The sequence below is a fragment of the Capricornis sumatraensis genome, chromosome 10 (assembly GCF_032405125.1).
Source record: "Capricornis sumatraensis isolate serow.1 chromosome 10, serow.2, whole genome shotgun sequence".
NCBI lineage: Eukaryota > Metazoa > Chordata > Mammalia > Artiodactyla > Bovidae > Capricornis > Capricornis sumatraensis.
In genome coordinates, this window is record NC_091078.1 from 52334721 (window position 1) to 52349049 (window position 14329).

The 14329-nt window shown below is 42.7% G+C and overlaps 1 protein-coding gene across 2 annotated transcripts in view; it reads left to right on the forward strand.

Moving 5' to 3' along the window:
- The first annotated feature begins 274 nt into the window (after window positions 1-274).
- Window positions 275-14329, forward strand: part of CMTM8 (CKLF like MARVEL transmembrane domain containing 8) — a 95840-nt gene continuing 81785 nt past the window's right edge. For both annotated transcript variants that reach the window (XM_068982743.1, XM_068982745.1), the window contains exon 1: window positions 275-427. In XM_068982743.1, coding sequence (XP_068838844.1) covers window positions 281-427 — 147 coding nt within the window. In that variant the 5' untranslated portion in view covers window positions 275-280. The remainder of the gene's footprint in view (window positions 428-14329) is intronic.

A 14329-nucleotide genomic window follows, 5' to 3' on the forward strand; every position in this document is an offset into this window, starting at 1 on the left:
GGCCGCCGGCGGCTTCCCTCCCGCCGGGTCTCCTGCCGCGGCGCCCCCGCGCAGCCCGAGAGCCCGCGCTCGCCGAGGAGAGGGGCCGCCGCGCGCTCGCCAGACTCGCGCCGCGGCCGGACGCGCCCGGCAGGCGCCCCCCGCGCGCCCGCGTCCCCCCGCCGCCGCGCTCCCCTCCCCCGCCACGGGCCGGGGCCCCCGGGCTCAGAGCCGCGCGGCCCGCCTGGACGCGCCGGGGGTCCCCGAGGCGGGGCCGGCGCCGCCCGGCCCGGGCGCGACGATGGAGGAGCCGCAGCGCGCCCGCTCGCACACGGTCACCACCACCGCCAGCTCCTTCGCCGAGAACTTCTCCACCGCCAGCAGCAGCTTCTCCTACGACCGCGAGTTCCTCCGCACCCTGCCCGGGCTGCTCATCGTGGCGGAGATCGTGAGTGCCTCGCGCGCGCGGGCGGGCGGGGGGCGCAGGTGGGCCCCGCGCCGTGCTCCTCGCCTGGGAGCTTACTCGCATCCTTCCGACGGCTTCCGAGGAACGCTTTAGGCTGAGCCGCGCCTTCATCCCGAGGTGCCAGACTCCGAGACCCCCTCTCGGAAGAGGGTCCCGTCTCACCGTGGGCTCTTCTAGGGGAGAGGGTCGTGAGCTTCGGGAGGACTGTTGGGGAGAAGCCCGACCTGCTGGGCCCTCTCTGCGGTCGTGCCGTGTCCCTGGAGCGGGATGCTTGGTGAACACTGAGTTTGTGCTCATGAGTGTCAGAGATACCTGGTGCCTCCCTTACCTGATGTCCACGTGGCTGGCCTTTTCCCCAAAAGCGAAGCTTCTCGAAGATCAGAGGAGAAGACTTCTTTTTCCTAGTTATCTCCTTGGTAGATAATTCACTGAGGTGAATCAGGAAGCGTTTATGGAGTAAATTACGAGGGTCTCCTGTCTGGTGCTGTTTGAGGATGAAAGGGGTTCTTGTCTGGCGCTTTGCACGTCCTGGTTTAAGACTCAGACCGTTCCTCGGGAGGGGGCACATACCAGCCTTCTCCTCTCTAGAGGAGAACGTGGACGCTGAGAGCTATCGCGCCTTTAGGTTTCCTCCTGGCTCAGAAAGGTCCCGGCTTGTTAACAGCTAACGGAGGCTACTGTGTACTGGCTTCACCAGGTGCCAGGGTCTCTTCAAGCCCTTGAGATACCTTCCTGCCCTCATGTCCCGCACAACAGCCCTAGCCTGTGAAAAGTGAAAGAAAGGGAAGTCGCTCAGTCGTCTCCGACTCTTTTGCGACCCCCTGGACTGTAGCCTTTTTACCGTCTGAGTCACCTGGGAAGCCTGTCCTGTGAAGGGAACGTTGGTTATGATCCCATTTTACATGTGAAGAAACTGAGGTTTAGAGAGAGGAAGTAGGTCCCACCTGCGGGAGGAGGTGGGATTCAAACCTAGGCCTGCCTGTCTCCAGGGCCCTGCTCTTAACTGTTAAGGGGCATCCCTTCCTTCTGCCAAATCGCACTGTTTATTTGTGGCGTGTTCAGTTGTATCTGACTCTTTGCGGCCCCATGGACTGCAGCCCACCAGGCTCCTCTGTCCATGGGATTTCCCAGGCAAGAATACTGGAGTGGGGTGCCGTTTCTTACTCCAGGGGATCTTCCCAACCCAGGGATTGAACCCACATCTCTTGCATTCCCAGGCGAATTCTTTTTTTGTTTGTTTGTTTTTGATTGCCAGGCTGGTGTGTTTCAAAAAGGGTGTCATACAAAAGGGCAGGGGACCATGCCTTTTCCAATGGCCGCGGAATTCTGCATGACTATGCCACCTGGGGAAGCCCCATGTCCCTCATACTTTCACTTAAACCTTTGTGGGATTGAAATTTAGCTTATGTGAGCTTGGGGCTGTGATGGTACCAAAGTGCCTGAGGACCCCAGATCCCATAAGAAACCTGCAACAAAGCATGTAACATAGCTCATCCACTTTTCCAGAGACTCAGAGCACACCCCAGGCCAACTGAATACATCCCCGTTGGTTCCAGTGCATAGAGAGTTTCAAGTGTTGGCGTAGCCCATCCCCCATTCCGTTCCCCCAGCTGGCACTGAGGCTGGGGAGATCCAGTAGAAAGCTCGGGTATTGAAATCACCTTGCAGGGCCTGGCTTATAGGAATTCAACAAATATTTGCTGTGTGGATGAAGGAGTTGGCAGGCTGCTCTGCTCCAACATAGCTAGTGGCAGCTACAGTGACAGGTGGGGCTTCTGCCCTGGTGTGGATGTGGACCAGGTGTAAAGTAAAATGCCTCTTGTTTTCTGATTTATGATCAACAGACTCCATGTTCCATGCTTTCTCTGAAAATAGGAAAGTGAAAGAAAAAATGTAAATGGCCCACAATTCTGTTACTAGAAATAATAAATGTTGGCATGTAGACGTTTTGGAAACTGATGGAAAAACATGTGAGAAAAATTATCCTGAATGACTACGAGAGTTTTTATTTTCGGCAGATCTCTACATGCTCAGGTTTTACAGTCACTGGCCTACCGGTAGACATCTAACTCTCCCCCACCATTGCCGTACCAGAGGTACCCACATTCCCATCTCTTAGACCCCTCCCCCACCAATGGTGTTATCCTTGGCTTTGCACTCTGACAAATGAGGCTTTAGCCCTCTTGGGCTACCCCTTCCCCACCCGCATTATACGTACATCGATAGCCGGTACTGACCTTAGGATATCATAAACACTGTTCAAGAGGAGCTGCTGAGCAGCCTGTGAGTGCTTTTCCTTTGCTGTCCAATTTCTTGTTTTTCCTGGAGGTTGTAATTTTCCATTTCTGAGTTCTCTAGGTCCTTAGTCGCTGACTTTACTGTTTGAGTCTTCACTCAGGAAACTGAGAGACAGCAGGTATTCTATCAGGGCTGTCTTCTTGACCAGCCCTCCCTGGGAGTGTCTGATCCCCTCTCACCCGGCCTTCTCACCTGGACACGGCTGATGGCCTGGGGTCTCCTGCATGTGCCTGTTGAAAGCCCCTTCCTCTTTCTCCTGGGTTGATCCTCTGCCTCCCAGGACCAGTGTCCTCCTCCATCTGGGGGGAAACACACACCCTCTGGTAAGTCTCCTAAAAAAGGATGCATGTGTAAATCGAGAGGCGCATCTTTCAAAATGTCTTCATTCCACTGTTACACATAATTAATAGTTTGACTAGGTGAAGAATGGTAGATTGGAAATTTTTTCCTTCAGAATTTTGAAAGCATTCCTCTGTTATCTTCTGGCTCTTCTAATTCTTTTTAAAAGATTCCAATTCTTGATCCCCCCACCCCCTTTCTGGAAACCTATAGAATCTGTTTTCTTCCAAGATAGCTGTGACATCACAGTGGTGCGCCTTCACATGAGTGTTTTCTTCCGTAATACCAAGAACCTGTTTTCTCAATCAGGAAACTCATGAACATTTAAAGAGATTCAAAAAATTTTTTAATTTATTTGGCTGCGCTGGGTCTTAGTTGCAGCACGTGGAATCTGTCATTGTGGTGCACAAACTCTCTAGCTGTGGCCCCTGGGCTTAATTGCCCCACAGCATATGGGATCTTAGTTCCCTGGTCAGGGATCGAACCCACATCCCCTGCTCTGCAAGGCGGATTCTTAACCACTGGACCACCAGAAAGTCCCCTAAAGAGGTTTTGGTTTTTTTTTGTCTTGTTTACGTTATATTCATTTATTCAACAAATACATATTGATCACCAATTTTGAGCCAAGTTACTTATTCTTTTTCTAGGCATGCTCCAAATTGCCTATGTCAAATGTTTAGAATGGCCTGAGAAAGTAAGTAACATTCTCTAAGCCTGCTTTATCCATTGTAGTGGAAATTGCTGTAGAAATTTTAAAAACCTTCACTGAAATGCTGTTTTAACTGGAATTTCTTTTACACCATCTTAGCCTTTAGCACAGTGACTTTAAAGATTTAACGAGCATAAAAATCACAGCACTGTACTAAAATGCACATTCTAGAGTGCTGACTACAGAAATTCTGTTTCAGCAAGTTTGCTGCAGTGAGACAGAAATCAGCATTTTTAACAAGCTCACTAGATGCTATTGCAAAGTGTTCTTGGATGGTACTTTGAGAAAACAGCTACAGAATGCTTAGATACTTTCTTTTATCATAATATGCTATTATCTATAAAACAAAGGTCAATTGCTAATTATTTAAAAATTCCAATTACTTATGATATTTCAAGTGAGTCAATTGATGATTGCAGAGTTTCTTGTGCTGTTTTACATATTACGTTTATCTAAATAGATGTTGGGCACGTGGAATGGGAGAGGGTGTCTTCATTCATCGGAAGAACACTTCATGAACTTACTGTCCATACATGTGTGCTCGTTAGCTCAGTCGTGTCTGACTCTTTGCGACCCCATGGACTGTAGCCAGCCAGGCTCTTCTGTCCAGGGGATTCTCCAGACAGGAACACTGGAGTGGGTTGCCATTTCCTACTCCAAAGAGATTCTTAAAATTTTCCTTTTCTTTTTTTCGGCCATGCCATGTGGCTTGTGGGATCTTAGTTCCCTGACCAGGGTTTGAACCCAGGGCCCCAGCAGTGAGAGCACCAGGTCCTAACCACTGGAATACCAGAGGATTCCGTAGAACTCTTGAAAATGTTAAGGATCACCCTAAATAGTATATACTACATTTTATTGATCCAGTATACTTTTTATATTTTATAAATATTTTTATTTTTGTTTATATTTTAACATCTGAGTCAGGATATAGCTTGCAGTGGATGGTTTCTTGAACTGTAAGGAAAATGGAACCATGAATTCTTTATTTGGGGGTAGAGGCACGGCAGGTTTCAAACTTTTGCTGTTCCAGCCCTCAGATTAAGTTAGACCTGCCCCCAGAAGAATGTTACTTTCTGCCTTAAAAAAGCAAAATACTGAGACAAAGAATTACTAAGAACCTGACTTCCTGCTTGAGCCTGGGGGAGATAATAGAGGGTAAAACACACAGTTTCCTCAAATCTGTTGTCAGGATCCCTTGGCCTGGCTTTCTCACAGAGGTGACCTGCTAAAACACCCTAGACGGTGCTGGTGTAACACGGCATGGCAACCAAATTGTAGAGGTTTCCTTCCTCTTAAAGTTTTATAACAAGCTAGAAGCAATCCAGGACTTGACCTGTGACTTGTAGGATGTTGTGATCTCATAACAGTTATGAGGATTGGAAGAATAAAAGTGATTTGTCAGAAGCTAAGTTAAATTGCAGCCTTCCTGTTGTTGGCGACTTCAAAATGAGTTATGTCATGCAGGTAATAATGTCAGATCGCCTTTCGTTTACTTACTGTCATGAGCAAACTTAATTGGGGGAGGACAGATAGGGTTTCCTGAGAACTGGCATCTAAATTAATTTATCCTAGGACTTGCCTGGCAATCCAGTGGTTAAGGCTTCAAGTTCCCAATGCAGGGGACGAGGGTTCGATCCCCAGTGGGGGAACTAGATCCCACATGGGGTGCGGTGAGGCCGGAAGGAGTTAAATTAGTCTATCCTCTTGATTTCTTTTTGAAGAAGGATGAACACAGTTTCCTAATCTTGGCAGAAAAAGAAAAATGTAAGAAAAAAAAAAAAAAACCCTTGAACCGTGTTCCCTACAGTGGTTCCTATCAGGCGTGTCAATATTGACCCATGTTTGAGCGTGGGGGAGGCTTTTCAAAAATTTTTGGTTATTGTCATGCCTGTTCTCCTGATGTTCAGTGCCCTGGGGTCCAGGGAGTCTAATGTCCTAAAGCCCTTGGGACAGTCTCCAGCCATGAAGAGTTGCTTCACCAGCTGCCTACAGCCCCACTGTTGAGAAACTCTGGGCGAACCACTGTTTACCCCTTGGAGTCAACCACTCCAGGGTTTCCTAAGTGGTTATGTGTTACTTATCTGCAGTTTTAAAAAAAATGCGGCCACTTGTGAACCGCTCCTTGTTTTCTGCTAAGACCATCTGTCCTGGACGTCTTCCATTCGTCACTCAGAGGCACCCTCCACCCGGCTCTCCACCCTGTAGGGTGACTTGCACGGACCCGGCAGTCTCCAGGGTCCTCTCTGATGCCACACTGGATTCCAGGGTCCTCCTGGCACCTGTAGGATGTGGTAGGTGGGAGGGGAGCCGGTTCAGGGCGCTCGTTCTTGGGACTCCTCCCTGCCGGGGCTCAGCAGCCTAGCTGTGTCCCTCTGTGCAAGGCGGGCTCTGGCAGCCCTCCGCCCTGGGCTGTTTTCCCTGGCTCTGTTATCCGGTCACTCCCAGCCACTTCCTATTGCCAGGCCCTGCGCTATGGCTTGTGGTTTTCCTGCACCCTACCTTCTAAATAAGACCTTTATTAAACTCTGCTCAGATTACCCAATCTGAATGTGCCAGTTTCCTGGGGAGACCTGATAAATTACCTTTCCTCATCAGCGGTTCATTTCTTTAGGCATTGTGTTTTGTTTTGTTTCCAATTTTTAAAAACATTTTTTCTTCTGTTCTTGGCTTTAAAAAAAATTATTGAAGTTCTTCAGTCATTCTTAATGGCTGCCTGTGTGCGCGCATGCTAAGTTGCTTCAGTTGTATCTGACTCTTTGCAACCCTGTGAACTGTGGCCTACCAGGCTCCTCTGTCTATGGGATTCTCCAGGCAAGGATACTGGAGGGGCTTGCCATTTCCTTCTCCAGGGGCTCCTCCCAACTCAGGGATTGAACCCAAGTCTCCTGTGGCTCCTGCGTTGCAGGTGGATTTTTTACCTCTGAGCCACTGGGGAATCCCAATGGCCACCTAGTATTCCATAAATATCCAGGCTCTCACTGTTCAATTTAGATTTCTTTCTTTCCTGTAACGAGGTTGTAACAAACATTCCTTAAGCTCCGTCCTTCTGGATACTCTCTTAAGATTTTCTATGGATGTGTACTTGGAATTGAGTAACAGGGCATATGAATCTTCCTTGAAGTAAAATTTTATTGATGTCTACAGTAAAATTTACCCTTTTTAGTGTACTGTTCTATGAGGTTGGGCATATCCAGGTTTAAGATACAGCTTTATTGAGATATTAGCCATAACAGATTGATGATTTTTCCTTAAAAAACTAAAAACAGAGCTATCGTCTGATCCAGCCGTCCCACCCCTGGTTGTATATTGGGAGAAAAGACACACGCACTCCAGCGTTCACTGCAGCATTCTTTACAGCAGTCAAGAAATGGACGCCGCCGCAGTGTCTGCTGACAGACTTATGGATACAGAAGACATGGTACATACATACAGTGGAATATTACCCAGTCATAAAAAGTAACGAAATAACGCCATTAGCAGCAACATGGATAGACGCAGAGGTGAAGTAGGTCAAAGACCATTATCATGTAGGATATCTATGTCCTTTGCTGTACACCTGAAACATTTAAAATCAACTATACCTCAAGAAAAAATTAAGTAAAAAACAAAAAAAATGAGAAAAGTGAAAATATACATGAAAAGTTGACCTTTTAAGGTTGTACAATTCAGAAATTTTTTAGGATATTCACAGAGTTGCACAGCTTTCATCATTAGCTGATTTTAGGACATTTTTGTCGTCGCAGAAAGAAATCCTATACCTGTTAGCAGTCGCTCCCTGGCCTCCCCTCGCCTCAGCCCTTGGTAGCAGCTGGTCTGTTTTCCTCCCCTGTGGATTTGTCTGTCCTGCTTATTTCTTGTAGATGGAATCCTATAGTATGTGGCCCTTGCTTTCTGGCTTCTTTCACTTAACATAATGTTTCCAAGGGTTATCCATGCTCTTGCATGTCCCAGTACTTCATTCCTTTTATGGCCAAATAATATTTCATTGTATTTTGCATATATATGTATTGTTTATCCATTCACCAACTGGCAAACAGTTGGGCTGTCTCCACACTTTGACTGTTATGAGCACACTGCTGTGAAACTTCATGCACAGGTTTTGTGTGGACTTAGTTTTCAGTTCTCTTGGGCGTTTACCTAGGAAAGGAGGGTGGACTGATGTGGTAGGTCTTTGTTTACTATCTGTCAGGGTACTGCTAGACTCTTTCCAAAATGGTGACCCTAACTTATAATTCCCGCACCAACACGAGTGTTCCGATTGCTCCACATCCTCCCTGAGATTTATTTTCTGCCTTTTCTAATCATCCTGCAAGGTATGAAGTGATAGCTCATTGTGGTTTTAGTTTGTATTTCCATGATGACTATTGATGTTGAGTATCTATGTCATTTGTACAGCTTCTTTGGAGAAGTGTCGATTCAAATCCTTGGCCATTTAAAAGGAACAGCCAGGCCCTGAGAAGTTGAAAAGTAATGTCAACAGCAACCTAATAAAGATAATGTTAACAACCAAAAAATCCTTTGCCACTTAAAAATTTAGTTTCTCTCATTGTGGACGTGTAAGCATGCTTTTCATGTTCTGGATACCAGTCCCTTATCATATGTCAGATCCATGATCTGCAGATATTTTTCTTCCGTTCTGTGTGTTGTCTTTTCGCTTAATGTGATGGTGTCCTTTAAAGAACAAGGGTTTCCTGATTTGACAAAGTACAGTTTATGTATTTTTTTCTCTTGTTGCTTGTATTTTTGATGTCATATCTAAGAAGACTTTGCCTAAGGCAGGGTTGCAAATATCTGCTCCTCTGTTTTCTACTGAAAGTTTTATAGGTTTCTTTGGGAGGGAGGGCGGTGCTGTGCTGCACTGCGTGACACGCACAACTGCCCTGACCCGGGATCGAACCCGTGCCCCCTGCGCTGGAAGCACAGAATCTTAACCTCGGGACCACTGGGAAAGTCAAAAGTTGTATAGCTTTATGTCTTACATTTAGGTCTGTGGCTAATTTTGAGTTGATTTTTATATTGAATGTGAGGAAGGAGGGTTATTTCATTCATTTCCATGTGGATATCTAATTGTCCTAGCACTATATATTGAAAAGACAATTTTTCCCCCCACTGAATTGTGTTGGCACCCATTGTTGAAAATCATATGGCCATAAATGTAAAGGCTTATTTCTGCATTATCAGTTCTGTTTCATTGATCTAAATATCTATCCTTATGCCAATACCACACTAACTGTTGCTTTATAGAAAGTTTTGAAATCAGACTATGCGTTTGCAAGTTTGTTCTTTTTTGAAAATTGTTTTGGCTATTCTGGGTCCCTTGCATTTTCTTGAGTTTTAGTATCACCCTCCTGATTTCTGCAAAAAGGGCTGCTGGGGTTTCAATATGGGTTGTGTTGAATCTGCACATCAGTTTGGGAAGTATTGCTATTTGAAAACTGTTTTCTAATTTATGGACATGGGATACCTTTCTGTTCATTTACATCTCCTCTAATTTCTTTAACAATGTTTTGCAGTCTTCAATGTACATATCATATATTTGTTTTGTTAAATTTATTCCTAAATGTTTTATTCTTTTTGATGCTATTGAACATGGAATTATTTTCTTAATTTCATTTTCAGATTGTTTATTGCTACATCATAGAAATCCAGTTGAGCTCTGTATCCTTAACCTTATATTCTACAATTTTGCTGATTTCATTTATTAGTTCTAATAGTTTTGTGTTGGAGTGGGGTTGCTTTATGTGTTTTTAAGGCTTCTGGTATTACTGCCCAGTTGTACAGAAAGGTTTATACCAATTGGTGTTCCCTCTGGTTCTGTTTCAGTGTGTTTGTGTGTTTGTGTTCAGGTGGTGTTTCAGTGGGTGTTTCAGTGAGTATTCTTCAAATACTCAAACTTAACATTTTCCAATTTTCTTGGGGTGGGAGATACTCTAGTAAAACCTTATTTGGCATAGACACCCACCAGTCAGAGCATCCGCTAATATTCAGGGGAGCCTTGGACATGTGAAGAAAGAAATTTTTTAAAATTTATATTTCTGTAATGATTAAAATTTAGCATTTAAAATATGCTCATTAGCCATTTATTTCTTCTTTCAGTAAATGCCTGTCTTTCCCCTTCTACTCATTTGAGAAAATAGGGCTCTTTCTTTCTTTAAAAATGTTATAGAGATAGAAAAGGGAGTGAAAAAGTGAAAGCGCTGCTAACATCGCTCAGTCGTGTCCGGCTCTTTGTGACCCATAGACTGTAGCCCGCCAGGTTCCTCTGTCCATGGGGTTCTCCAGGCAGGAATACTGGAGTGGGTAGCCATTCCCTCCTAAATGGGATCTTCCCAACTCAGGGATGGAACCCGTGTCTCCTGTGTTGTAGGGAGATTCTTTACTGTCTGAGCCACCAGGGAGTGAAGACATTTATGAAAATTTACTCCAAGGAGGGAAATAAGATTGGGTTGTGGGATGTATTTGAATAGGGAGGTTTGCTTTTTAACTCCTTATTTCTTACATGGTTTTAATTTTTTTGTAATGAGAATGAATTTATGCATTAGTGTAACTAAAGAAACTTAGCAGTGTGTTCATTGTAAAAAACTTCAAATCATTTATATAGAGTGAAAACTGAGTATCTCTGATAACTTACCTCCTTCACTCTATCCAGCATCTACCCCCATCTACTGAGTGTTCACAGACCTTTTTCTGTGCGTGTGCGTATATATGCACACACATGAAAGAGTGTAGTATACATATTCTGCAACGTCTTATTCACTTAGTGATATCTTGATATTTTTCCATATTGCTTTTTTGTTGATTTGTAAGTTTCCTGTATAAGTATTACCTTTCTCACGTCACTTGGTGTTAGTACCATTCATGCCATTTTCATCAAAATAAGTTTCTAACTTGCATGAAATCTAGAGTCTTACCTTTATTCAGCCTTCTTAAGGGTTTACTTTGCTTAAACATGGCTTCCATATACCCAGGATTATACAGATATTTGAAGAAAATACCATTCTTTTAAATGTTAAAAATAGTTACCAGCAGGAGTTCCCTGGTTGTCCAGTGGTTAGGACTTGGCGCTTTCACTGCCAGAGCCTGAGCTCAATTCCTGGTCAAGGAACAGACCCTGCAAGCCGTGCGGTGCTACCAAATATAAATAAATAAACAATTTAAAAAAAATTGTCATCTGAAGGCATAAGTTCTTTCTCTGTGGGTAAGAATATAATTTCGTGATCATGGTATCTCCCCTGCCAGAGTGAAGTAAGTCAGAAAGGGAAAAACAAATATCATATATTAATGCCTGTGTATGGAATTTAGGAAAATGGGTGGAATCTAGAAATATGGTACTAATGAACCTGTCTACAGGGCAGGAATAGAAAACAGTCTTGCGGACCCAGCAGGGGAAGCAGAGGGTGGGATGAACCGAGAGACTACGACTGACGTGTACGTTACCATGGTTAAAATTCACAGCTAGTGGGAAGGTGCTGTGGAGCACAGGGAGCTGAAGCTGGTATTCCAGTGGGGTGGGCGGGTGGTTCACGAGGGAGGGGACACGTGTATCCCTATGGCTGATTCACATTGTTGTATGGCAGAGACCACCACAACATTGTAAAGCAATTATCCTCCAATTAAAAATAAATTTAAAAGAATATAATCTCATTTTTTCCCCAAATGGGTAGCCAGTTGTCTCACCATTAATCATATTCCCATATATGTGTAACTGTTTCTTGATTCTGAGTCAATTCTAAATTGACTGTAGCTTTATCATGTATTTAAATATTCCGTAGGGTCAGTTCAGTTCAGTCGCTCAGTCGTGTCTGACTCTGCGACCCCATGGACTGCAGCACGCCAGGCCTCCCTGTCCATCACCAACTCCCCAAGCTTACTCAAACTCATATCCATTGAGTCGGTGATGCCATCCAACCGTCTCATCCTCTGTCGTCCCCTTCTCCTCCTGCCCTCAATCATTCCCAGCGTCAGGGTCTTTTCAGATGAGTCAGTTCTTTGAATCAGGTGACCAAAGTATTGGAGTTTCAGCTTCAGCATCAGTCCTTCCAATGAGTACTCAGGACTGATTTCCTTTAGGATGGACTGGTTGGATCTCCTTGCTATAAATCATACCAGTTTCCCTCTTTCTTGCTGTGCTTTTGTATACTTACACTTGGAGGTGATTTTTTAAATCATTGTTCCTTACATTCCACTCTGATTTAGATTGAGACTGCATTAAATTTATAAATTAATTTGAAGAGATATCCTTATGATATTGAATCTTATCACTTAAGAATATTATATCTGTTTATTTAAGGTCATTTTATGCTCTTGAAATCCTAAGTTTTTTCCAGATGAGTCTATGTACTTCTTATTATATTTGATAAATAGGATTTCTAAAAAATGAATTGGATTTGGCAATTTGTAACTGTTTGTAGTTTGAAAAAAAGCTTTTGATTATCTTGTTTTATATGTAACCATTTTATTTGAATAATTAGTTCTAGTTATTATAGTTAGTTCTATTATTATTTTATAAGTTATAGTAATATCTGAACACAGATGGTGTTCTTCTTTTTGTATTTTTACTGTTTTTCATTATTGCATAGGTTAGGAATGATTGAGACTAGATGGATATCTTTGGCTGACTCATAACTTTAACTGCAGTGTTTCCAGTGCTTCTTTAATTATAATTCGGGTTTTACTGTGGGGTCTGGTAGATATTCTTTGTTGAATTAAGAAAGGGAGGTTTAACTCTGTTCGTATTTTAATCAGGAATGATTTTTGAATTTGGGAGCTAGTATTTGGCTGGGAGGGTGCCTTTTGTTAGGTCACCATATAGGGTTTTTTTCCTTCTATTTGTTAATGGAGTGAATTACATTAGAAAATCTAACGTCAAGTCATTCTTGTACTTCTGATATAATCTCTATTTAATTATAATGTATTTTTTAAAGAAACTATTGGATTTTAACACTTCCTTTTTTAACTCTTGGATTTGATTTGCTGGTGTCATATCTGAGGGCTTTCTGATTGTGTTAATATAAGATCAGCCTTCTAGATCACTTTGCTGTGTTCTATTTTGTCTGACTTTACTAATGTCACCCCAGCTTTTTTTGGCTAGCATTTATCTGATATGTTCTTGTCCCTTTATTTTTAATTGAAATGAGATTCATGTAACATATAGGCATATCAGAGATATTGTGGTTCCAGACCCGTGTAATAAAGCAGTACCAAAATAAAGCTAGTCAAATGAATTTTTCTGTTTCCAAGTGCATAAAAATTATGTTTACATTATACTGTAGACTGATAAGTATTCAATTCAATACTTTTAAAAAACAAGGTACATACCTTAATTAAAAATACTTTATTGGTAAAAAAAGAATGCTAACTGTCCCCAAGTCTTTAGCGAGCCATACTCTTTTTGCTGGTGGAGACTCTTGCCTGGATGTTGATGGCTGCTGACTAATCAGGGTGGTAGCTGCTGGAGGTTGGGGTGGCTTTCGCAGTTCCTTAAACTAATACAACAGTGAAGTCTGCTGCCTTCGTTGACTCTTCATCTCATGAACAGTTTCTCTGCAGCATGCTGTGTTCTTTGATAGCACCTGACCCACAGTAGAACTTCTTTCAGAGTTTGCTTCGGTCCCCTCATGCCCTGCCACTGCTTTATCAGCTAAGTTTATAGAATGTTCTGGATCGTCAGCTGTCGATGCAGTTCACCACCTTTTATGGGCAAGGTTTGTGGCACCTCAGAACAGTTACAGTCGTATCATGAGAGATCACTGATCATGGATCACCATAACAAATGTAATAATAATGAAAAGGTGTGAAGTATTGTGAGAATTAACAAATGTGACAGAGACCCAAAGTGAGCAAGTGCTATTTGAAAAAGTCAATAAGGCTTGTTTGATACAGGGTTGCCACAAACCTTCAATTGTGAAAAACAGTATTTTTGAAGCACATGAAAGGAAAGTGTTATGGAATGAGGTATGTCTATAAAAGTGGCTATTTAAAATGAACAATTGAGTGACATTTAGTATAAAACATTCGATCACTTTTATCTAGTTCTGGAACATTTTCATCTTCTTAAAGGAAAGTGTAGCTTTAATATTTTCCTTTCTCTGTCATCTTGTTAAGTCTTCTATATTGATCATGTAACTAGTTCTATACCCAGTCTGAGAATTCGTCTTCAATGTGGAAATTTTTAACACACTTATATTTATTGTGATAACTTATTTAGAATTCTTGGTTTTCCTTATTTTTTTCTCTAGTGATTATAAGTTATAAATTCCATTTCTATTTTGTTTGGAGTTATCTTTTAAATTTTACCCAAAATATTTATATATATTTTGCTAACTACCCAGAGAATTAAGATGTGTAACCACATAATTCCATTCAAAATATAACACTAACCTTGTCTTTATCATGCTCTTTGTGTTAGACAGTTTTTTATGTTTTTCTTAAATATTTCTTAAATATGTTTTTCTTTTGAGATATAATTCACATACCATACAGTTCACCCACTTGAAGTGTACAACTCAGTGGCTTTTGGAATATTCACAGTGTTGTGC